The sequence below is a fragment of the Prunus dulcis genome, chromosome 7 (assembly GCF_902201215.1).
Source record: "Prunus dulcis chromosome 7, ALMONDv2, whole genome shotgun sequence".
NCBI classification, from domain to species: Eukaryota; Viridiplantae; Streptophyta; class Magnoliopsida; order Rosales; family Rosaceae; genus Prunus; species Prunus dulcis.
This window is the reverse complement of record NC_047656.1, coordinates 19,185,880-19,210,447: the sequence shown is the minus strand read 5'-3', so window position 1 is coordinate 19,210,447 and position 24,568 is coordinate 19,185,880. Positions and strand designations below refer to the sequence as shown.

Genomic DNA, 24,568 nt, shown 5'->3' with positions numbered 1-24,568 from the left:
CTCCTCAATTCAATTCATCTTTATCCAAGTACGGATTAATAAACTTCCCTTCTTTTTTCTTTTGTTTTGTTTTTCATCTTGTAAATTATGTTAGATGACATATTTTACTGAAACTCCTCCAAAAAATCACTCCAGCAGTTTAGCCATCCACAATTAACTCTGTGAACAGTTGCTAGCCAAATATGAGTATTCGAGGGAGGAAAATTAATTTTTTGCCAAATTTTGTTCTCTCGCTCTGTCTCCCTTAAATGATTCAATCTCATTAGAAAACAATTAAAGTGGCCAGCTCTAATGAACCTGTGTCATCAAATTTAACCAAATTTTGGAAGATGTTGCTAGAGATGCTCTAACAACTAGTTGGTAAGGGCAGTGAGTCTGCCACCCAAGTTCGAGTGATCTTCCCCATGGATTAAATTAATTTAGAGTATTTTAGATTATTTCTTGTTAAAACAACAGCTACATAACTAAATTATAAGTATGCCATCTGAGATTCTGAGCACTAAAATTTCCTTAATTTATTGGACCTAGGGGATCCAACTGAAAGAAATGAAGTTGGCTGATGGGCCTTGATGCTCTGATGGACCTATTTGTTGGGTCATGCCAACCTTTGTCCTTGCGATGTTGGAACTCATTTGGTCTCCCATAACCAAGTCTTCGGCATATTCAGCTCTGCAGCTCCTCAAAGCCCCAATTTGTCTCGCCAAACGAAAACCCTCGCAAAATCTCTGCAACCCCTTTGCCCTTGGCAGCTTCAGACGAAAATGGTGAAAAAAAACCCAGAACTCCTCCCAAAGGTAGAGCACCCCGAACTGCTCCCAAAAGTAGAGCCAACACTCGCAAAAGACGTAAACAAGAAGAAGAGGAAGAAGAAGAACCCTCAGAAACCAATCTTAATCTATGTTGATGCTGATGTAAATCCCATTATTGATGCCCAAAAATCTATTGTAATAAATCAAGCTCTACAGAAGTCAGAAATAAAGGCAAATCCAGAGCCAGTGCCAATACTCACAGCGGTCAAAATCAAGAAGAGGAAGAGAAAGAAGAGCAAAACCACAGTCCCTGTTGATGCGGCAAAGAAAGTTAAAGTTGATGCGGAGCCAGAGCCAATACTCACAGCAGTCAAAAGCAAGAAGAGGAAGAGAAAGAAGAGCAAAACCACAGTCCCTGTTGATGCGGCAAACCAAGTTGATGTTGCAGCCCAAGTTGGTGCGGCAGGACAAGAAGATGCGGCAAAGAAAGTTAAAGTTGATGCGGAGCCAGAGCCAATACTCACAGCAGTCAAAAGCAAGAAGAGGAAGAAAAAGAAGAGCAAAACCAGAGCCCCTGTTGATGCGCCAGAGCCAATACTCAAAGCAGTAAAAAGCAAGAAGAGCAAAACCAAAGCAGTAAAAAGCAACAAGAGCAAAACCAAAGCAGTCAAAACCAACAAGAGCAAAACCAAAGCAGTCAAAACCAACAAGAGCAAAACCACAGCGGCAAAGAAAATTGATGCGGCAAAGAAAGTTGATGCGGCAAAGAAAGTTGAAGGGCCAAAATATGTTGAAGTGGGTTCTATTTGTCATTGGTGAATCTAATTTTATTTTTCTTTAGTAAGTTGATAATAATTCCTAGTAGTTAGCATAAATTGGAAAAGAAGGATTGCTCATGTTTATATATTGCGTGTCTTGTTGTTTAATCATGGAAATGTTGTGTGTGCCTTGAATCAATTTTGGGTTTTTTTCTTATTGTTTGAAGAAATTGGTTAATTGTAATCTTTTGTGAAGTTGGGGTTATGATTAGGAGTCAAATTTATAGTGATGTTCTATTATGATTAGGAGTCAAATTTATAGTGATGTTCTGGTTTAATGTGTTGCTTGCAGATATGTGTGATATGCCGGAAAAAAGGGCATCTCATCCCAACTTGCCCTGAGCTGAACGAAAAGATTGTTCCCAACCCGAACAACAATACTGAACAGAAAAAGGAATCCGGGAAGAAGGGTTCTGCGCGCCCTCAGCCTCCTCAAGATGGTAAGGCCCTTCCTGTGGTAATATTACTAAATTGTATCCTCTGTTCGTGCTTTAGAAGATGTGTGTAAAAGATCATAGTATGTTGTCTTTGTTACATTGTGTGATATCTCATCATACTGTGTTTTTCCGGTGATAAATCATGTATCTCTTATCAAGTGCCCATTTTTTCTAACTTCTATGCAACAGCATGCATGTTAAGTTTACATGAGCATGGAAGGGTTTATAGATGCATGTTGATTGATATTTCCTGCTTCTTTTGTGAAGCCAACAATTGAGATGCCACCATGTAAAGAGATGTAACCTGCAAGGTAGGAAACTAGTAGACTAATGTCCTCAAACCACATTGATGTCCTCAGGACGTTACAATTGTTCTATCATGTTTCTGACAATTATCATGACTTTCCCTATTAAATTGGATGTATGAAATGAATAATTTCTTTACTGTAGATAGGGGTTCCAACTCTAGTAGTCTTTTTTCCAACAGATATAGAAATAATTTGACCCTTGATACTAATTGTGTACAAATAAATCAAATATAATGAAAGTTTAGAATTAAGCAGGATTTGGATAGAATCCCCTTGGTAAGAATCGTCAGCTATTTGTCATATTTTGTGATAGTATATGCTTTTAACCCCATCTGATTGAGGCAAGGCAAGGATGACCGTGATAATTAGGGTACTATTGTTGGCTTATACCATGCATTGTTCTAAGTTAAGTGGTTTCTTGTTTTCAGTGAAAATGAGGAAAGGCCAAGAGGACAGGTTACTCGTTACTGGTTGCGCTCTTCAGGTTGATCCCATGGCAGATGAGACGTATGGTGGTAAAGAAGACAAGTCCACTGTGAAACTGAAAGAGGGCCAAAAGGACAGGTTACTTGTGACTGGTTGCGCTCTTCAGGCTGACCCCATGGCAGATGAGACATACGATGGTAAAGAAGACGAGTCCACTGTGAAACTGAAAGAAGGCCAAGAGGACAGGTTACTTGTGACTGGTTGCATGCTTCGGGTTGATTCCATGGCAGATGAGACATATGGTGGTAAAGAAGACGAGTCCACTGGTGAAAGTTTCACAAGAAAGTCATGTAAAATCAGATAAAAAACAGGATCCTGAAGTAGCGAATTCTGGTGCATGATGATTTTTGTAAGATGAAATTCATGGGATTTCTTGTAATTCCTTTTTGTTTATGATCACAGTTGTCCGACATGTCTTTGCTTTGTATTGTGAACTTTTTTCCTGGAGTAGCTCTGACCATTTACATTACATGGGTCTGAAATTGTCAACCATCCAGGTTCTTTTTCATTGGATATGTCCTCCTTGTGTGTTCTCTCACCTAATGCAGTTTCCGTGGTTATTTATTGTACGGATGCGATGAATTGGTGTAGATGTATGAAATTGTATTGTCGTGTGTTTTTTTAAGCTTTTATTTGTTTTGGTATTTGCAATGAAACCTCCTTCCCTTTTCCCCTCCACACACACACACACACAAAATCTCCTCGCATTAATACTAGCCCCCATGCATGTGCCAATTATTTTTATTTTTTTATTTTTATTTTTTATGTAGAATTAAAGAAAGATAACATAGGTAGTTATGTAACATAAAAATAGGACTTATTATTTGATTTTGTTTTTAATTTTTTTTAAAATATGAAAAAAATGTATATTTGCTATATTATCCCCATTTAATTAATAATTTCAATTCTTAATGTTTAAATTAACTAAAGACATTTTCTGGTATTTTGAATGTTTTACCATTCTCTGTTTTTTGCTTTATATATATAGATAAGGAAAAAATTATTTTATTTTAAAAATTGACAAAAAGAAAACAATAATAAATAAAAATCCGCAATAACCTGAAACCAGGTTCAACTCCTTTCCACTCCATCGAAAAACGCCATTTCCTCTTTGTTTATCCAGACACCCAATTCTCTCTCTCTCTCTCCCTCTCTCTCTGTGTGGAGAGAAAGCATGGTCTCAACTTCACTCTCAATTCTCTCATCTACATCCTCGTTTCCCTCCCATTCCAACGCTTACACCGATGCTTCTTCCACTTCTACAAGCCTTAAAGTCAGGCCCTTTGGATCATCCAAACGAAGCCTTAAATTTCCCAAAGCCTCAAAGCTAGCTCCTTTCAAGGTTTTTGGTTCTTCTTCAATCAACCCAATTGAGGATGGCTCGGCTGAGCAGTTTTTACGAAACAATTCGATTGCGGATTTCATGAGGTTCAAAAGGGGCGTTGATGGAGGCACTGGGGAGTTGCAAACTGCGGTTGTTAGCTACAAAAAGAGGTTTCCTTGGTCGCTTTTGAGGCCTTTTCTTCAGGTATTGTGCATGGAATTGGCTTCTCTTCATAGGTCCTTTTTGTTTCTTCACGGGTCTTCTTTCTAATTTCCGGGTTTGTAGGTTGATTTGGTTTCGACAATTCACATCGCGGATAAAGAGTATGTATTTCCTAACAATCATTCTTATTCTTGCAATTTCTTCTTCTTCTTCAGTATTTTGGCAGTTATCTACTTGTAATTTCAACTGTTTGATAGTTTACTCTACTCAGAAGCTAAAAGCTTGCTGTCGCTCAACCAGTGGGCGCAATTTGAGCTTAGTAAATATAATGCTTGTTGTTTGAGAGATGAAGTTTTCAAGGGTAACTTCCATTTAAGTTCTATTCTCATGGCTTGTTTGAGATGTGCTTTCAAGGAAAATAATGTACTTGGGCAATATAAAGTGCTAAGGAAATGCCATGAAGATAAACCTCTGTGAAGGCTAGTTTTGATTATGAGTCTCCTATGCATGCCAAGAGTGTAAGAGACTTTAAGAAATGGTGCTAGGAAACCGCTTTAATTAACTTAGATGGAATTTGTCAGAACTTATTTTCAGAATTAGGGATATGCAGAATATTTCTTTTTCAGCTTCACTTTGAGCTTTGTGTTGGTGTCTATTGTAACTTTTGACAGTGGTCATAACTTGATGTTTTCTTAACCTATATGTGCAAAAATTGGCTGTCTCAGATTATACAATTTTAATGATCCCAAGTACCATGTCCAGGTACTTTGAGACCCTGCAAAAGGAACTTGAGTCCTATGATTGTGTCCTTTATGAGATGGTAACAAGCAGGGAAAGTTTAGAGAACAGAAGAATCCTTGCTGCCACAAAAAGACTCAAAGTCAAAGGTTCACGCTCAAAAGGATTTAACATTCTGGGATGCATTCAGAGACAGATGGCTCGATTTCTGACGCTTGATTTCCAATTAGACTGTCTTGATTACGAGTCTGAGAATTGGTACCATGCAGACCTCGACTTCGAGACTTTCCAATTGCTTCAGGTTTTTATTTTCTCTCTCCTTTTTGTGTAGTGCATGGGTAGTTTGATTTCAGGGGCTGTATATATGTAGAACCTCTATCTCTCTTCATTTCTTTTCCATCATTGCTTGAGAATAATATCATTGTTGCATCTGATGCCATTGTCATTTGTTTTCAGCAAGAAAAAGGTGAAAGCTTCTTCACATTTGCAAGAGACATGACTGTTAGATCCACGAAAGCTATGATTCAAACTGCTACAATCCCAGAAGGCCTTGGTCCTTGGAGATCTAAGCTTAAGTGGGCTGCACGTGTGCTTCCTATGCCACTTGTCGGCCTTCTCATTATTGGAGGTGTCTGTGCAGACACGGGCAGTGAGGACTCAGAATTTCCAGAATTTGAAGCCTTGTCTAGGCTTGATTTTGGTGCAGCAATGAAGGTCTTCTTGGCAAAGAGGCTTACATCCGAGTAAGGATTTGCTAAGTTTTTTCTCTTTTTCTTTACTGCTTCCAGCTGAACATATTGTATGGCTGTTCAAACTAATTATTATTTGGGTTCTTCGTCTCAAAAGCGTATGGTTTTACATTGTGGGTTGGTGCAAAATTCTCAAAACTGACATAAAAGTATTTTACTTGTTTAAGATTCACGCAGGCTACGGCTGATGTAGAAGAGAGCTCTGTGATTATTGGTGAGAGAAACAGAGCCGCCATGGATGCACTCAGAAAAGCAATCGACGGTGGAAATAACAGGATTGCAATACTATACGGAGGGGGTCACATGCCGGATCTCGGTAGGCGATTACAAGAGCTGGAGCTGATCCCTACTCAGGCGCAGTGGATATCTGCGTGGTCCATAAGAAAGCAGGATTTGAATAGCAGTTCCCTTCCATTTCTGAAGAAAATGGCTGAAGTATCAGGTTGGCCTTTGAACCGCTACCAGACTTTGGCGTTGCTCATATTTTCCTCCGTGCTTGCATTGGATCTCTGGTTTTGGGAGCTCTTTTTTGGCACTGCTGTAAACTGGTCCTATCAACTTGCTTCACAGGTTTCTGAATATATTGATAACTCAGGGATGAGTTTGTAGAATTGTCTCCCAGTCTCATTGCTCTAATTCTTTATATGTAAATACCGTAAAAAGAAAAAAGAAAAATCTCTGATTGAGCTTGTGTAATGTTTGACCTGGCCAATACTGTATGTAAAGAGCAAACTCGGACTGGTCTATTCAGCTCCAAGCAAAGATTATTTTGAGAATGGAATTGTCGTTTGTTTATATAGTAGTTTTAAAAAGCCCAAGTCTGTAATGAACTCCATACATGTTACTTACTAGTACAAACTAAACTACAAGCCAAAACTAGTCCTATTAGCCTTCATAGCCAACCCAAAGCTTGAAGCTTGAAGCTGGAAGCTCAGAGGCTCGAAGCTTGAGACGATGACGAAGCTCTCTTCTTTCTTGGACCTGCCTCGGTACCTTCAAGTTCACAAACAATGCACACAACACAAAACCAATTTTTCAAAATCAAAGTTTGCATAATCGCTTCGATGATCTAATGAAAAAATATATCAGCTTTGTTATTGTTAAACCTTCTCTGAAGTTAAACTTGAATCTCACAGCAACGTGGCGAAGGTACCTCATTCTACCAGTCCCTGTTGTCTTTCTTCCGATCGCCTTCACGCTCCAGTTATCTAGTTTTTTTTTTCCAACCACATAAGTAACAATTGGCAAACTCAAAAAACAAAATAAATAAATAAAGGAAGCGAAATCAAGAGCAAGAGTTAAAAATTTGAAAGGTGACATTTTCTGATACGGCTGGAAGGGAAGCCACAGGAGGCGCAACGGCTCTTCTGAAGGTGGAAGCTACGGCGGCCGCACCGCACGCACAGCGTGTGGGTCTTGTTCCTCCTCTTCCCGAAGCTTGCCGTTCCTTTGCTCTGTTTCGTTCCAAAAAAACAAACAGAGTAAAATCAAAACAAACGAAAAGTTTCAAACTTTGTATCATTTATACATAAAATTTTCATATCTGAAATTTGGGATGGAGAAATTCACCATACCATGTTTGGTAATTTGATTCTGTGGCACTGGAAGAAGAAGAAACACTAGAATATAGTTTGGATGGGAGAATGTTAAAGCTTATTGTGCTTCAAAGTTGAGAGCTTGACGGTGTGGTTGTAGCGGTGTTATTTGGTTCTTTCTTTCTGGTTTTCAAGTTTGCCACGGAAATGCGCTTAGCAATGCATGGGTGTAAATTACATTGTGTAGATGGCGCCGTTTTAGCATGACAGCAGAGCAGGTGGAGCCCACTGAACTATCCATGGTGGCAGTCAGTCAGTGCACTAGCAGTCCTCTGTCAGTCAAATCTGACAAAAAGGAAGCAAAATGGTGTTTTTTAGTTGCAGTTTTTCATTTTCTTTGGTGTTTTTCAATTTGCAAATGAATATTGCTCCAAGAACAACAGAGGCCGCACTGCATATTATTTCAAATATAGAGGAACATTCGTCTTCTGTCATTTGTTGGTTATTAGTCACTCTCTCCATCGACTTCTGCTGGTACAACTCGACTGAACTGAGCATGCTAGCTAGCTAATGATTGAGTGGGACTGTGGGGTTTGCTTGCTTTTCACTTTTTCTTCCTTTGAACTCTATCAGAATCTGAGATTCAAATCTAAGCAATTATTCTTCTGTCACATTTCAAGTGCTGCTTAATCACAACTGTTCTTCTTCAACTGAAGCTTGTTCAATTTTCATTCAAACCAAGTTGGGGGCTTATAAGCGGGAGAAAAACTTCCCTATTCCGTTGCATTGTTCCTATCTCTCTCGTGTCACTTATCAAAGTACTTCTCCATCAGATTGTGCCCTATCCTCCCAACCCCACTGCCAAAATGGGGATACATATATAATAATGGTACTGGACATTTTGTTGGCCATTATTTACAGATCAAATCAATACATGATATTGATAATGATCACAATATATATATATATATATAATGCATGTTCGCTAATTTGTTAAGATATGCTAATCTATATCTATATGCATTTTGTGTTGTTGTGTGGCTGCGTGCGCTGGCTTGGTCCAACTCTCTTCATGAGTCCTGCCATATATATATTGGCGGGCATATGAATATGACAGAGGAGGCGTGTGGAGGCAGCGTGGCCTGTCTTACAAAAGCAGCTTTTCCAAAAAGTAAACGCAGCCACTTAATAACGCATAGTGAATTTCAAATTCTCATTTTTCTCCTTATAAACTCATTCCCTTGTTTTTGGACCATTGATTCTTCTCCTTCCATTTATTCAATCTATAAAAACTATCAAGAAAAAAAAAAAGGAAGGAGCTTCCACCAGCCATTCCATTTCTCGTATTACTAATTCACCGTTTACATTAGAGCAAATATAGAAGATATACTTGTCTTCAATTACCAAACATGCAAATGATATATACAAGAACTGATGCAAATCCATCCCCTCCTTCAAACGACAAACGACTTGCGCACATACACACACACACATATATATCTCTCTCTTTCAATGTCTACTATACATAAGAAGCCTTTCCAATTTTACCGTCTTCCCAAACACAGAGATCGTCACTCGCTCCTGCTACGCTAATGGAGCCAAGCAACAAGGACCACCATTATCACTTACTTGCTGCTGCTGATTCAGAGTCTGAATCCCCATTTTCTGCAGATACCCAACTGAAAAGTGACAGTAAAAGACAACCAACATGGCCTGTGCTGGCCACCGGAGCTTCTGATCATCCACCGGAAAAACTCAAAGCTACACAGCCCAGTCTCAACAAATATGCTCTTGCTGGTGCTTTGTTGGCTTCCACCAACTCTGTTCTCTTGGGTTATGGTCAGTACCTTCCTTAATATTTTTCAGCCATCAAGTCCACATAAAACCCACGATTCTATCAAACCAAATTAATTCACTGAAATTTATAATAAAATAAAGGAGAATATTTCATCAAGAACAGAACAGAACAGAGGAGGGTTTGTGTTTGTTTTAATTTCTGAGTACGGACGACTTGATTTCTTTGCAGATATTGGGGTGATGAGTGGTGCTGCTCTTTTCATCAGGGAGGACCTTAATATCTCAACAACCCAAGTAGAAATCTTGGTTGGTTCTCTGAATGTATGTTCTTTGATTGGATCACTTGCCTCAGGCAAGACTTCAGATTGGATTGGCAGGCGTTACACTATAGTCCTGGCAGCAGCAACATTTCTAATAGGTGCACTTCTAATGGGACTCGCACCATCCTTCCCTTTCCTCATAGCTGGTAGGGTTGTGGCTGGGATTGGAGTTGGCTACTCTCTCATGATTGCCCCAGTCTATGTGGCTGAGCTCTCGCCGGCTCTCACCCGGGGCTTCCTCAGCTCTCTCCCTGAGGTGTTCATCAATGGAGGAATTCTACTTGGCTACATCTCCAACTACGCTTTATCGGGCATGCCGCAAAACATAAACTGGAGACTTATGCTTGGCCTTGCAGCATTCCCTGCTATTGCTGTTGCATTGGCTGTGTTGGCAATGCCAGAGTCACCTAGGTAGGTGCATGGTTTGAAATTTTGTTCCTTTTTTGTTGTTGCTATATTTCACTCAAATTTTTATAACATGTACTTAATATATAGTTGTTGATATTTTTGCCTAGGTGGTTGGTCATGAAAGGCCGGTTAGATGAAGCAAAGCAGGTTTTGATGAGAACATCTGAAACCAAAGAGGAAGCTGAATTGAGACTCAAAGAGATAGCAAAAGCTGCGTCCTCATTGTTGATCACTAGTACCCCAGCAGCAGGCACTTCATTAAGCAGCAACTGGCATGGACAAGGGGTTTGGAGAGAGTTACTATTGAGGCCCACTAGGCCCATCCGCCGCATTCTAATCGCTGCCATTGGCGTCAACTTCTTCATGCAGGCCTCCGGCAATGAAGCCGTTGTGTACTACAGCCCGGAGGTCTTCAGGGAGGCCGGAATTCACAACAAGAAACATCTTGTGGGTGTCACAATCCTCATGGGCATAGCCAAGACTTCCTTTGTTCTAGTATCAGCTCTGTTCTTGGACAGGTTTGGAAGGCGGCCACTTCTGTTGTTGGGCTCTATTGGCATGGCAATCTCATTGGCTTGTTTAGGCTTTGGTTCAAAGTTTCTTGAGTTTTCAGGTGACAAACCAGATTGGGCAATTGGGTTGTGTGTGGTGGCTGTTTGCTCTGCAGCTTCATTCTTTTCTATTGGGCTTGGGCCCATCACATGGGTATATTCGTCAGAAATATTTCCGATGAGGCTGAGGGCTCAAGGTTCAAGCTTGGCCATTGGGGTGAACAGATTGGTGAGTGGGTTGGTGGCCATGACATTTCTAAGCATTTCTAGGGAGATAACATTTGGAGGAATGTTTTTTGCTCTTGCAGGAATAATGGTGGTGGGCACAGTTTTCTTTTACTTCTTTTTGCCAGAAACCAAAGGGAAGAGCTTAGAAGAAATTGGGGTTCTATTTGAGGATCAAGTCCATGAGGAAGAGGACGAGGAGAACCATAAAATGCTTCTTTGTTAGTCGTAGTCACGAAAAATTGTCCATATTTTAACGCATTGTGAGTAACGCTAAAAGAGATTGTATTTTAGATTTTATTAGTGAAACAGATTACACTGGATATTCGAGATGATGTTCGGAACGAGATTAAATTATTTTCTTTATTTCCTCAATCCATTCTAAAGGAAATTGAATGAGACTCGAGATACGAAGTTGAATGAATGAGATGACTCAACAACATTTATAGCAAAGCAGAAGACTCGAAAGTAGCATGGACAGGTGCACAAGTCTGTGGTTTTATTTTGGGCCTAAACCACATAACAAAAGTAAATGGCAATAGAGAAATGCCACCTAAACAATGTGATTGCTTCAGTTGCAGAACGTGTTCTTCATGCCTCATGCAATTTTGGTCCACCTCTGCAACCTAACAAAACCCATTTACTCTTAGCTTCTTACTCACCCACCCACAAAAACCCCCCAGTGAGTCACAGATTTTCATCTACAAATTCTCAGAAGAAGAAAAAAGTACCCGAGGAAAATGGATGTGGCTGAAATTCAACACCAAAATCCCAAGGCCAATTCTGAAAAAGCTGGGACTGGGATGAACAAATACACCATCGTCTGCGCTCTTCTGGCCTCTACAAACTCCATTCTGTTGGGTTATGGTAAGTTCATTTTTTATTTTTTATTTTGTAGTTTTGGATTAATTTAACAAGTTCTATTCAATTTCACCCAAAAAAAATGCATGAAATTGTGCAGATATTGGAGTGATGAGCGGGGCAGTGCTTTGCATCAAAGAGAACCTCAAGATCACATCAACCCAAGTGGAAATCTTGGTAGGAACCCTAAACATGTTCTCTTTATTTGGATCGCTAGCATCCGGGAAAACATCTGATTATATAGGTAGGCGTTACACTATAGTCTTAGCCGCATGCACATTTCTAATAGGTGCACTCCTCATGGGCCTAGCCACATCCTACCTATTCCTCTTGGCCGGACGTGCCGTGGCTGGCATTGGCGTCGGCTACGCCCTCATGATCGCCCCAGTCTACACCGCAGAGCTCTCGCCCGCCATGAGCCGGGGCTTCCTCACCTCCCTCCCTGAGGTGTTCATCACATTTGGCCTGTTAGTTGGTTACATAGTTAATTATGCTTTGTCTGGCCTGCCACCAAACATGAATTGGAGATTAATGCTAGGGTTAGCCGCGGTGCCAGCTGTCGGTATAGGGTTGGGGGTCATAACCATGCCTGAGTCCCCTCGTTGGCTTGTGATGAAAGGCAAATTAAGTGAAGCAAAACAGGTGCTGATCAGAACATCTGCTTCTGAAGAGGAAGCTCAATTGAGGCTCGAGGAGATTAGCAAGGCTGCTTTAGCTTTACCACCTAGCACAAGCCCATTAACGGCCCATGAAGATGGACGAGGGGCATGGAAGGAGCTTTTGGTACATCCTTCTAAGCCCATTCGTCGGATGCTCATTGCTGCCATTGGGATCAACTTCTTCATGCAAGCTTCTGGAAACGACGCCGTCGTGTACTACTGTCCGGAAGTGTTCAAGGCTGCTGGAATTCATAGCAGAAAGCAGCTTTTCGGTGTCAATGTGATAATGGGCCTTGCCAAGACGTCCTTCGTGTTCCTCTCGGCCAGCTACTTGGACAGCTTTGGGAGGCGGCCCCTTTTGCTACTAGGTTGTGCCGGGATGGTGATTTCGTTAGCTGGGCTGGGCCTTGGGTCAAAGTTTCTCGAGCATTCGAGTACCAAGCCAACGTGGGCCATTGCGTTATGTATCATGGCTGTTTGCACCGATGTCTCGTTCTTTTCAATTGGGCTTGGCCCAATAACTTGGGTCTACTCATCGGAGATCTTTCCGATGAGATTACGGGCCCAAAGTTTGAGCCTAGCCATATCAATGAACCGGTTGGTGAGCGGGGTGGTGTCAATGACGTTTCTAACCATTTCTAATAAGATAACATTTGGTGGAATGTTTTTTGTGTTTGCGGGAATCGTGGTGGTTGGTACGGTCTTCTTTTACTTCTTTTTGCCAGAGACAAAAGGCAAGACCTTAGAACAGATGGGGGCTCTTTTTGAAGATAGAGATACAAGCATTGCCAATAGGGTAAGGGAACTGAGAGAAATGTAGTTAATTGTGTTGCCATAATGTAGTGACTGTGTTCTTATTCTAATCATGCATTATAATGTGTTACGGTACTTGAAAGTGTTTTTGTATCTTCACAAAATATCAAAGTAAAAGAGCTGCAATAATAAGTGGCTTACAAAATAACATTTGTTCGAAGTAAGGATGAAGTAAACCCATAGTGACATACCCGGTAACACGAGACAACTTTTACGCGTCAAACTACTTACGTAGTGTTATAGAGTAAGGAGTTTGTTACTCAAATGATTAAAGTGTTTACTAAGAGCATTTCCATCCATTTGTCATGGCAAAAGACAAAGGGAGGCAAATGTTGTTACTATTCATATGAATAGTGCCTGCCTTAGCAATTTTTTTTTTTTTTTTTTCCGGTTTTCTACCTATAGTCATGGCAAGCCAAGAGCAACCATTATTCACATGAGATATGAGAAGATGAATTTGTATAGAATTTTGACGTGAAAAGTGAAGAATATGATTGTATTTTAAAATAATTTTTAAAAAAATATGAATTGTTTAGTTTTTTAAAAATTAATTTTTTTGTTATTTAAATTAGCTATTGACGTCACAATAACGTCAGCATTAAGTCATCTTGCCTGCAGTCCAAGCAAGTCTTACCTTTGCCGTTACTTGGGCTAATGGAGCCCAGTGTTTGTCCTAACAAGCCTTAATTGCTGAAAACGAAATTAGGGGCCATGGGGCCTTTTGCTCGGGCTAGCCCCGCCCGCCGGAGTCGCACTGATATCACTTCTACAGAGAGGGAGACATAGGCTGCAAAATAAACAGATCATATCAGAACTGACTAATATCCAATAACTGTATAACCACTCTGTTCACTAGTGTGAAAAACAAGAGGGAACATAAAACGTAGACAAGACAAGAGGATGACAAACAAGCAAGACAAAAATAGTTGTTCACGGGTAGATCTATGCAAAAACTGAAGTTTGATTGACTTGAGTTACTGGACATGGTAAAAAAAAAAGGCCCAAACCACTTTTCATGGAGAGAAACTCTAATAACTGGGCAATAATGCAATGACAGGTAGAATAATTTTTCTACGTGTCATTGTGTTATTGCCTGAGAATATCAAAACAGTAATATTCCTAAGTTTTTATGCTTTTATCATGAGTCATGACCCTTTTACTTTTCCATCCCTATAATTGGCTTGACATCTTTCCCTCCTTAGATTGATTTGAAAAAGGCAGCCAAATTTGCAACTTCGAAACCTAAACAAAACAAAACATATATCCATCTGAATTTGAGAGATTGCACATAAAATTAGGGTCCATGAAGTTATGCAAACTTGTCTCATGGTTTGGTTTATTGCCCTTGTCTTTGTTTTGCTCCAAAAATATTCCCTCATTTTCTACAAATGAACCCATAACTTCACCCAAAAGTCATACTCAAAAATGTCAAACACTAACCCTTTTTGCAAGTCCAGATCAAATTGGTTTGAAATTTTCAGAGCCTGTGGCGTGGCCTTTATAATCATAACCAAAGCATGAAAGCAAGTGAGAGTAGTGGATGAGGAAATCTATGTCCTGCCAAGAGGTTTCTTCTTGTCACTGAGCTGACTTCCACTTGAAAAATGAATCCAACTGCAGAAAGACTGTCTGTTAGCTTTTGGTTGCATGAGCAATCTTGGTTGTAAAGGCTAAGGACCTGCCCTACTTGATATGTATTTGTGCTGTTGGAAGCTTCTAAGACTTTGAGATGCTCTTCAAATTAAGAGATTTATAGATGGAGCAATGGATCTTGACTGATCATATTATATAATGCGCACACAGGTTTTTGACCCCATGTACTTGTTTGTTTTTATTGGCAAAATTGAAACGTACCAAATAACTCAGTAATGAAATGAAATGAAATTCAAGTTCTTTGGTGCAGCCAAGAGTTTTAGGTCCTTTCAATTTGTCTTTTACCCAGTCGACGAATTGGAAGCAGACAGGAACATGTTGACAAGAGATATAAAACCAAATTCAGATTGAAAACATCAAAAGGCTGATAAAACAATAATATTTCCCATATACAACATGGAAAAGGTGACAATATAACCTTTGTCCTCCACTCTGAATCTCACATTTCAAATCTCACTCTCTCTTTCATATGAAAATATGCATGGAACCAGGGTGGTGGTGGGTTACAAACCTGCATGTTTAGGGTGGCTTTCCACTTTCCAGGGCACCCCTTTTTATGCAGCTCTCCTTTTTTGATTGCTGATGCAAACTCTCTTCCCATTTCAAGAGTGAAATGGAGAAAATGCATGGTTTTGCAGAATATTATTGTACATAGAAACAGTGGCAGAGCAGTAATTGAGGTTAGAGGGCCCTCTTCCAAAATACAAAAATAAAGGGAATGAGAGCATAAACACTACATGTTCTTGTAGAGCTTTTTGAAAATCATTTTCAGACCCCAGTATAGCCTAAAGTAAAAATCAAGAAATAAACTTTTAACTTACAGCTTTCACACATCAAGTTCAAGAGAGAGAAAAGTAGAGTGAAATGGCTTGGAAGAGAGAGAGAGAGAGAGAGAGAGAGAGAGAGAGAGGGCCTGGGACCCCTCTCGTCCCTGCCCATAAATAGATTCGTGTTTAGGCAAGGAAAATATACTATAATAAATCAAATTGGTAGTTCATGGACATATAGACTAGGCAAAGCATATACTCTATATAGCTTAATAGCTTAAATAATTACTAATTAAGCAGCAATTCTTTATTATTTTCATATAAATAATTGTAATATATATGTAGCTTAATTAGCAGCACAAATTTGAATTATTGGGTCACGAGTGCATAGTGCTATAGAGCCAGACTGCGCCTACAATTAGAAATAAAGAGGAGAGGTGTTGCCTGCCTAATCACCCTTCCATTTCCATGCTTCATGCATATCTCTGTTTGTGTGTTTGAGAAGGGTGCTTGTCCTTGTCCCTCTGCAAGACTGCAAACCCTGTTTTTAAAATAATAATGTAACAACAAGAGCAAAGGTTCTCTTCTCACAGGGCTCAGGAGAGCCAGAGCCAGAGCCAGAGCCAGAGGGGCCTCAGATTTCATTATATTAGTGACTTTTTATTCCACTAACGTATTTTTATTCCTCTCTAACTTGTCCATTGAAAACTTCCCAAGCATCCCCCTTTGGCTACACACTGAAACGTTCAAAGTTCCAAACGGCAGAGCCCATGTCTAATGAGAAAGAATAAGATCAGAATCGCAACTACTTGATAAAATTAACTTAAAACACCTTTACTAGGCTATCTTTAGTTTTTCATGAGAATATTACTACATATCTCTCTAATAATGCAGGCAAATGTACATTTAGGACCCTCTGCTTAGGTTGTATGTTCTGATATTATGCTCAATCTTATACTACATGATTTCATTCGTAGAGTTTCTACTTAAATACTAAAACTAACATTGACTTAAAAACACCCCTCATTTTGCAGAAAAACTTGTGTGAATTGGGGATAGGACAATTTTACTATCCCAGCCATCCAATCACATACTTGCATATAGAAAAGTCATCAAGCGTGACATATCATAATTGACCAAAAATAGCAAAATAATGTTATTGCGGTTTCACACGAGTAGATCTTTATACATAGGATTCAATTTCAGAGCTATAGTAAGCTACATCTAAGTAATAATTTCCCATTCATTCTCAAGGCAAGATTCAAATTGGTGGAAACCACCAAAAACAGAAAGAAAAACAAAAGATTAGTTGGGGGTTAAAGTTGGTTCATTATGTCATAACCTAGGGAAAACCCCAAAAACAAAATTAAGAAAAAGGAATGTAGCTACAGGGTCAACAACAAACAGTGTATAATCAATCCAATATTTTCTCGTTCAGGACAAAGAAGAAGACAAAAACAGCAAAAAGTTTCCTCAGACTCCATTTAAAATACCATTCAAAACACTCCCACTTTCGGTTCTCATGCATTTATACCCCCTTTCATCCAAACACCTCCATCTCTCTCTCTCTCTCTCTCTCTATCTCTCTCTCTCTCTCTCAAACTCTGTTCTCCATAGCTCTCTCCAATGGAAAACCGATTCAAGCTCAAGCTTTCTAACATGTTCCGCTCCTCATTTGGCTCCTGCCGATCCCGAAACTTATCGGATGTGATCCAAAAAGCAGTGTTCTTGCCTGAAAACCAGCAAGACTTGCCCACCATTGAGCCTCCTAAGCAGGTGGCTCGACCCTTCCCCTCCATTTGCAGACCCAAATGCTCAGACCCCAACCAACCCATCATCAACAATCACTGTGTCATCTCTACCAAAGATGTCATGCTCCCAAGACGCAAAATTTTTGAACGTTGTTCACCTTTTGTTAAGCCCTTTAACCCTGATGGCCAAACATGCCCTCCAGCCTCACCTTTCGCAGCTTTAAACCCTTTCCACGACCACCATGATAAGAGCTTCAGACAGAGAAAAAACAGAGATAAGAAAAAGAAGAAAAAGAAGAAGAAGAAGAAGACGAGCAATGCTAAGAAGAACAAGCCGAGCAGCGAGTTTTTCCCCTTCAGCTCTTCTTCTTTTGAAAGTAATAACTACAAAGGGTGGTGGTTGAGCAGCGATGACGAGAAGAGAGAGGACGAGACAGATACTCTGTTTTCTTCAAAGAGCCACTCTTCTGATTCATCTGGGTCCCGATTACGACGTCGTCCTCCGCGAAACGGACACAGTACTAGCCGGAGAAGAGCGAGCTCTGAAGTGGGTCTGCTTCCGATACAAGGAAAAGTGAAGGATAGCTTTGCGGTGGTGAAGAAGTCGAGCGATCCGTACAATGACTTCAGGACATCAATGGTGGAAATGATCGTTGAGAAGCAGATATTTTCAGCCCAGGATCTCGAGCAGCTTTTGCAGTGTTTTCTGTCACTGAATTCGTCGCTTCATCATAGAGTTATTCTTGAGGTTTTCACTGAGATTTGGGAAGCTCTGTTCTCTAACTGGGGATCTTGAAGAAAACCCTCTCTGTTTACTCTGTTCTCTCTGTTTCCTCTGTAATCTGTGTTTTTCTAAGGAAGAAATAGTTAGAATTCTAACTTCTAGTTACCTTTCTCTGTATTTGAATTTTTGTTTTTGTTTATCATTCTTAGAAACTGTGAATCTGTTTGTTTTAGAGTTGAACGGACTAAAAGTGGCCTTTAGATTCCTGTTTGTTTCTACTGCTTTTCTGGGTTAGTACTTGTTTATTTTCTTGTTCTCTTTTATGATTTGATAGAAAAGACATTGCTGTTTGAAAATATGAAGCAGAAAGAAAGAAAGAAGAAGATAAGAAGAGGTAGCATTTCAATTGCTTTTGACATGAACATGGTGTGGCAGTTTCCATGATGCTTTTGAAAAAGATTGTTTCAGGGAAGCATATCAGGAGGAAAATAAAAGTCTTTGGATGTTTCCATTACTTTTTGAGTGTGGGATGAAACTTTTTCAACTTGGACAATAAGATGGGGAAACCAAGTGTTAGATCACATAAAGTTGCTCTCATTTTTCCCAGTGGTTGGACTTTTTGAATTTTCATTCCAAGATTGCACCAAAAGAATACAAAAAGGTAAATCCAATTTTCAAAATCCCCTAAGGGCATGTTTGGTAGGCCTCACTATGCCTCACTGGACTGGATTGTGTTAAATAACACTTAAAACCCATGTTTGGTAAGAAAGGGGATTAACTTAAATGAGACTGCATAGTCCAACAGTGAAAAAATCACCGGACTCGCATGTCTAATTCAGTGAGCCCCAAATGCAGTTCGCAAAATAGCACCATCGCTATTTTGAACACACGAGTCCGGTTGGATTTCCTTACGCCTTGAATCAAAACACCACCACCCCAGACCCAATCGACAGACTCTGGCACTGCCCAGCTCTCCCTCTTCTCCCCCGAATTTGTTCTCCCTCATAACCACCACCCGTAAGCCACACACAGACCCATCTCTCTTCGCCACCACAGCCCCCCGCAAAACCCAGAACCATCTCTCTTCGCCATCTCTGTCAGACCACCACCATCAAACCCATAACCAGCCGCCAGAGACCCAATCGAACCATCATCACCACCCAATTAGTCAAACAAAGCATCATCACCACCCATAAACAGCCACCACATACTCAGTTCAACAACCATTAATTAGTGGAACTAGAAAGAGAAAGGGGTGGGTGTTTGCAGCCACCACATATCCAGAAGTGGATATGGCTCTCTTAAAAGTTGGGGTGCAGCATGAAGAGAGAGTGAAAAGGAATGAAGGAAGAAGAAAAGAGAGGAAAGAATAGGAAGAAAAAAAGAAATAGAAGGAACGGCCTGGAAAGGAAGAAAGAAGAAAAAAAAAAGAAGCTTTGGAAGGAATAAGAAAGGAGGAAGAAAGAAACGGGCCTGAGATAAGGAAGAAGAAGAAAAGTCAATGGGGAGAAGAGGAAGAAAGAAAAAAAGAAAAAAAATAAGAAAAAATAAGAAGAAGATAATATGGTTTGAAGTGCGTGGTTGAATTGTTTGTTTAACTAGAGATAAGATAATAAACCACCACATACTCACTTATTTGTTTTCTTTTTATTTATTTTTAGGTAAAAAAAGCCTTAATTAAAATTAAATATTAGAATTTATTAATTAAAATTAAATATTAAAATAATTATTTTTAGTCCGACACAACTCCAAACATAGGTCTTCACTATTTTTACAATCCAGCTTCTTAGTCCGACCCAACACCAAACGTAGGTCAGTACTTAATCCAGCTTAGGCCAATCCGAGTTAATCCGAGACAGTCCCAGGATTTAGTCCAGTCCATGACAGTCCGCCGTGCCAAACGACCCCTAAAGGTAAGTTCTTGTGATTGAACATTATTGTTGTACTACATGCAGCCTACCTTCTCCCTACATAAAAAGACTAGAGTTAATTTGAACATTTTTGGTGTTTTCTCCTTTTGAAGTCTTCGTATTCGGGAGAGATTATAGAATACTACAGTAGCGTGGTTACGTGTTATATCTTGTACACGAGTTATAATATAAGTAAACGTCATGGTTTATTTTCTCCCGTTTAAGGAATGGTATCAATAAATATCCTCTTATATTATAACATATATATAAGATGTATCACGTTGCCATACTACCGTAGTATTTTATAATCACTCCATTTCTCTGAGTTTTCCCTCTTAAGTCTTTTAAGAAAATAAACTTACAAGTTGGTTTTGTGTAATGGTTGGTCAAACAAGTTGGAAAAAAAAAATAAAAAACAATGGCATATGGTATATACTATAGTTATTGATAAGAAAATGTGATGAGTAATATGCTTTTGTCCCATACAAAGAAATAAGTAGCCAACCACCTTCTTTTGCAAGTTTGATTAACAATCCACTGTGAGCTTCATATCCATACAATTGACTAGGATTACTGGCATAATGGCAGTGGACAAGAAAACCATATTGTTAATATTTGAAAATTGTTGTTCTGCAAGCCAGACAAAGATATATCATTGGGCCATTGATTTTTGTTGTGTTGTCAACCACAACTGTTTACTGCTTAGTTAATGGAATCAAAATTTGATTCGATTTGTAGATCGAAAACAGAGGCAAGACAGAACCAAGACCAACCAAGCACACCCTACCACCCTAACATCAAATATAGCTAGCTGTAGGTCTGCAGCATAGCCTCCTTCCAACATCTTTCGGCATTCAAATTCAGATTGAAACCTACCAACAGGCATTCATAGCCTCATGATCTGACCAAAAATGAAAACCAAACTTTACAGAAAAAATGTTACCCAATTTGGCAATTTTGTGTATACAGAAAAGGGAAAGGGCAAAAGAAGGGTTGGTTTGTTTTGTTATGCAGATGAGGTCACTTTCCATTCGAAAAGGCCCTTGAAACTGAGATGTCAATGGCAGCAGCAGCAGTGGTGGCTTTTCCATGAAAACTGATACGTCTGTTTCAAGGGAAGGGAAATGGGGCAAATGGGTTTTGCTTCAAACTAAAATTGAAATGAAAGAGATGACACAATGGAATGAGAAAACAGTGGATCTGATATTTTTGAAGATGGAGTGGAGGACCATTGGGGTAGAATGTATGTACATGGCTTTTATTTCCATGTCTGATACTTTGATAGCTATGTTACACACTGAGAGATTTGGCTTCTCTTGCTTCTATGAACTTGAAGCAGAGAGGCATGGGATTTTTTTATGATGGGCCAATAAAATTGGAGGGCTAAGCTGCAGCCTGCAGGCAGAGTGTAAGAATGTCTTACAGTGCCAATGATGTTACATTTGAGGGTTGCCTGCATTGGCCTATATTTGCATTAATGGTCGCATTTTTTTGGTTACTGAGCCTCTTCATGCTCATACCTCTGCATCTCCATTGGGCTAACGATTTTTCATTAATTCAAGCATATTTTGGGTTCTTGTGCCCTGTCTCTCTCTTACTCACATATTCCCAGGTGAATTGGGCTTTTCTTGTTATAGACTGGCTCTGGGAGGAGAGATTGACTGGGAGGAGATTAAACCACACAATTAAACCCTGCAAAAGCCCACATGAGGTTGGGCACATGGGATCGCCCAGGGTTAGAAAAATATAGGAGCATTTAAGCGTTTCATTTTTGAATAAGATGGTTTCATGATAATGAGTTCGCTCCATTGCACTTAAATTTGAATCTCCTCCGTAAGTTAGATTAAAAAATAAAATATTTTCACAAATAAATAACAGTAATATGTAACTAAGACAGATGATCAATTTAATACTTGATTTATGGTATTAAAATTTAGGGTTTTGTTAGGATTTATGGTTTGTGGTGGAGAATGTTGGGGTTTATGGTTTAAGTGGAACAAGTGTTAGGCATAGGCATGTCACATGTGATTAGGTTAGCCTTAAGCAGCAGCAGTGATCTTGAGCCCAGGGTAAGCTAGGAGGACTGAGTCACTGATGAGATGAAAGAGACTGGTTCCAACTCTAGAACGACTTGTGGCATGCTGTGAATGGCCAAACCATCTGCTAGACCTATGATATGATACATGAGCTGTTCTTCAGTCATTTTCACTCATCAGCTGCTGCTGCATCACTTTCTTCTCACTGACTCTCAATATTTGGCCACCCCAACAACCGTAAGGTCATCTACATTCGCCTTGTAATTTGCTGGTTTGTTTTAATTTTTCTCCTCTCTTTTGTGTGACATTGGTTAAGGCTTTTGCTCATGTCTCATTTCAATTAAACAAATCTTAGACAACCATTTTAACCTTGGAGGAGAACCACAAACCAAAAGCATCCCATGTATTATTTCAGCTTTTGGAGCCTTTGGATGGATGGTAGAGACGGGCACTTTTCAAGTGAGTGGAAACCGAATCATTGGGCTTTCTCTTACCCAATAAAGGGTACGAAGAGTATATCAATTTGGAAACTTCCGTTTGCAAGAACCAATTAAAGAACCAAAATAGGAAATTAAAGAAGCTAAAATGTCATTATCTAGATGGGATTGATTTCATTCTCAACACTTTTTAAATATCATAATAGTTTTTTTTTTATACCATATAGGCATATGGTTGTGTATATGGGAGTAGAAAAAGGAAAGGTAATTAATGAGATTAGTTAATGCGGATATATAGATCAGGTCAGTTGGTTATAACAGTGTGATTAATGAGATTAGCTTGCAGAAATGTGAATCAAGTCAAGTCAGTTGGTCATAATAGTGTGATTAATAAGATTAGTTAATGCGAAAATATGAATCAAGTCAAGTCAGTTGGTCATAATAGTGTGATTAATAAGATTAGCTAATACCAAAATGTAAATCATGTAAGTTGGCCATGATAGTGTGCTGTGCTCACTCCCTTTACGCGAGGAGAGACTCGGTCTAACAACCACCCGCTCCTTTCATTTTCCTGAAGAGCCTACACACCTACTCCACCTTCAAAAGTAAAAGCAACGAAACATTGTTATTATTATATATATGTAAAGAAGCAAGACACCACCTTTAGCTTCAATATATCTTTCATTTCGTCATCATGATCCCAAAACGAAGAAAGAAACATATTTTCCAAAAAGAACAAGGAAGCAAGGGAGCGTGTGGAGACAAAGAAACATAAAGGGAAAAAAGCCAAAGAGAGGAGGAGCACTTATTCCCTTTTCTCCATCCAACGTTAAACAACCTTCCATGGCTCCTCCGCTTCTGCTATCTGTATAAAGAAACCTTCCTTCTGCACTCAGATCATCACCCAAAACCACTGACAGAAGAATTTCAAACTATTCTCTCAGTCTCTCTCCTCAATTTTTCACTGAGAAAAAATAAAAAAACCCAACTCCTCCCACTTAATTAATCAGCACACCCACCAAAAGTGCCACCAATGCTGCTTAGGAATCCCATTTCCAACACCAAGAGGTTCTTCCAGAAAACCCTCGGGAACTTGAAGAATTTCTTCTCTGCAGGAAGCTACCAAAAGCTCCCAAAATCTCCTCCTGTCTACAACAACCCCTTTCAATATGCTAATGCTGTTGACCTCAACAATCTCCACACCACAAGTTACAAAGACTTGGACAAGCTGTACACTGACTTCACAGACCAATGGGATTCCGAAATTGAAAAGATGAGGAGATCAAACAAGAAGAAAGTTATCTCCACACCCACCAAATTACAAGACCACCATCAAGAAGTTCAGAGCCCAACAAGCTTCACCAAGCTCAATGCTTATCATGCAAGTCCTCCTCCTGCAAAGATCAATACAAATTATGAGAAATATGATCATAAAAACAGGATGGTGATCAAGAACAGAGACGAAAAGACGAAAACTGTTCCTAAGGAATCGAGGGAGCTTCGAGAGGGTTGCTTGGTGGCACAGAAGATAAAGGAGATGGAGATGCTTGACATGAGCAATGTGGATCATGTTTTGGACATAGAAGAGGTTCTTCATTATTATTCTAGGCTCACTTGCCCTGCCTATTTAGAAATTGTGGACAAGTTTTTCATGGACGTGTATGCTGAGTTTTTTGGTCCAGCAGCACCAGCAGCAGCCACACCAGCACGCAGCATCAAGTCAAGGCTGAGGCCAAGGTCTCTGATGATGTCCTAATTAAAGGAACCAAAATTGTTAGCAGTAATTAAATTCTGAACCTCTCAGTTCTTGTATTTTACATTCTATTTGTTCTCAAGTCAGTTGTGTATTCTTGTTCTTCATAGATTTCTATCTGTGGTCGGTTGACATTTTTGTTTCTGTGTGTGTGACAGCCTCTGTCTAAATAATTTGATTTTTTTTATTATTATTCATTAATGGATTTAACTTGGAATGTGATCACCTCATCTCATTTTTATGACAAAGTATTTTCACTGATGCTTTTACAGACCGCAACTAACTTTAATTTCGCGTAACAATGTTATGTATATACATTATACCAACTAACACTTAATTTAATGGTAATTTTATTCCCCTTCCGAATATTCGGACCTAACATATGGTCTAAGTGAGAAATTAACAAATGTGGGGCAAATTCTTTACTTGAATAACGGTTGCATGCTAATGGCTAATGAGGATACTAATTGGGTGACATTAGCAGCTTAAATGGATGCTTCTTGTTGTTTCCTTCCTAACCTAGATGTTTGTATGTTTGTTCATTTTTATTTTAGTTTTTCTAAAATACACTGGAGAACACACAAATTTTACCCTTCA

At 39.5% G+C, this 24,568-nt stretch overlaps 7 protein-coding genes across 7 annotated transcripts; 6 read left to right on the top strand and 1 right to left on the bottom strand.

Annotated features, from left to right (window-relative positions):
- The first annotated feature begins 612 nt into the window (after positions 1-612).
- On the top strand, positions 613-3,416 carry LOC117633632. Its single transcript, XM_034367293.1, has 3 exons — positions 613-1,544; positions 1,860-2,007; positions 2,741-3,416. Exons 1-3 carry the CDS (start codon positions 762-764, stop codon positions 3,100-3,102), a joined length of 1,293 nt encoding a protein of 430 aa, XP_034223184.1. The 5' UTR covers positions 613-761; the 3' UTR covers positions 3,103-3,416.
- Positions 3,417-3,866: 450 nt separating this feature from the next.
- On the top strand, positions 3,867-6,566 carry LOC117633630. Its single transcript, XM_034367291.1, has 5 exons — positions 3,867-4,326; positions 4,408-4,445; positions 5,047-5,323; positions 5,479-5,765; positions 5,939-6,566. Exons 1-5 carry the CDS (start codon positions 3,973-3,975, stop codon positions 6,378-6,380), a joined length of 1,398 nt encoding a protein of 465 aa, XP_034223182.1. The 5' UTR covers positions 3,867-3,972; the 3' UTR covers positions 6,381-6,566.
- LOC117633642 (60S ribosomal protein L37-3-like) lies at positions 6,544-7,483 on the bottom strand. Its single transcript, XM_034367308.1, has 4 exons — positions 7,346-7,483; positions 7,090-7,225; positions 6,878-6,979; positions 6,544-6,764 (listed from the first exon to the last, which is right to left on the bottom strand). The coding sequence occupies exons 1-4, from the start codon at positions 7,346-7,348 to the stop codon at positions 6,703-6,705; spliced, it is 303 nt and encodes a 100-aa protein (XP_034223199.1). The 5' UTR covers positions 7,349-7,483; the 3' UTR covers positions 6,544-6,702.
- Positions 7,484-8,805: 1,322 nt separating this feature from the next.
- Positions 8,806-10,972, top strand: LOC117633625 (probable polyol transporter 6). Its single transcript, XM_034367285.1, has 3 exons — positions 8,806-9,145; positions 9,333-9,834; positions 9,939-10,972. The coding sequence occupies exons 1-3, from the start codon at positions 8,899-8,901 to the stop codon at positions 10,831-10,833; spliced, it is 1,644 nt and encodes a 547-aa protein (XP_034223176.1). The 5' UTR covers positions 8,806-8,898; the 3' UTR covers positions 10,834-10,972.
- Positions 10,973-11,279: 307 nt separating this feature from the next.
- On the top strand, positions 11,280-12,947 carry LOC117633628 (polyol transporter 5-like). Its single transcript, XM_034367289.1, has 2 exons — positions 11,280-11,474; positions 11,569-12,947. The coding sequence occupies exons 1-2, from the start codon at positions 11,348-11,350 to the stop codon at positions 12,945-12,947; spliced, it is 1,506 nt and encodes a 501-aa protein (XP_034223180.1). The 5' UTR covers positions 11,280-11,347.
- A 3,952-nt stretch (positions 12,948-16,899) lies between these two features.
- On the top strand, positions 16,900-18,110 carry LOC117633636 (transcription repressor OFP8). Its single transcript, XM_034367299.1, has one exon. The coding sequence runs from the start codon at positions 16,987-16,989 to the stop codon at positions 17,905-17,907; it is 921 nt and encodes a 306-aa protein (XP_034223190.1). The 5' UTR covers positions 16,900-16,986; the 3' UTR covers positions 17,908-18,110.
- Positions 18,111-22,923: 4,813 nt separating this feature from the next.
- LOC117633637 lies at positions 22,924-24,164 on the top strand. Its single transcript, XM_034367300.1, has one exon. It carries the CDS (start codon positions 23,252-23,254, stop codon positions 23,972-23,974), a length of 723 nt encoding a protein of 240 aa, XP_034223191.1. The 5' UTR covers positions 22,924-23,251; the 3' UTR covers positions 23,975-24,164.
- The last annotated feature ends 404 nt before the right edge of the window (positions 24,165-24,568 follow it).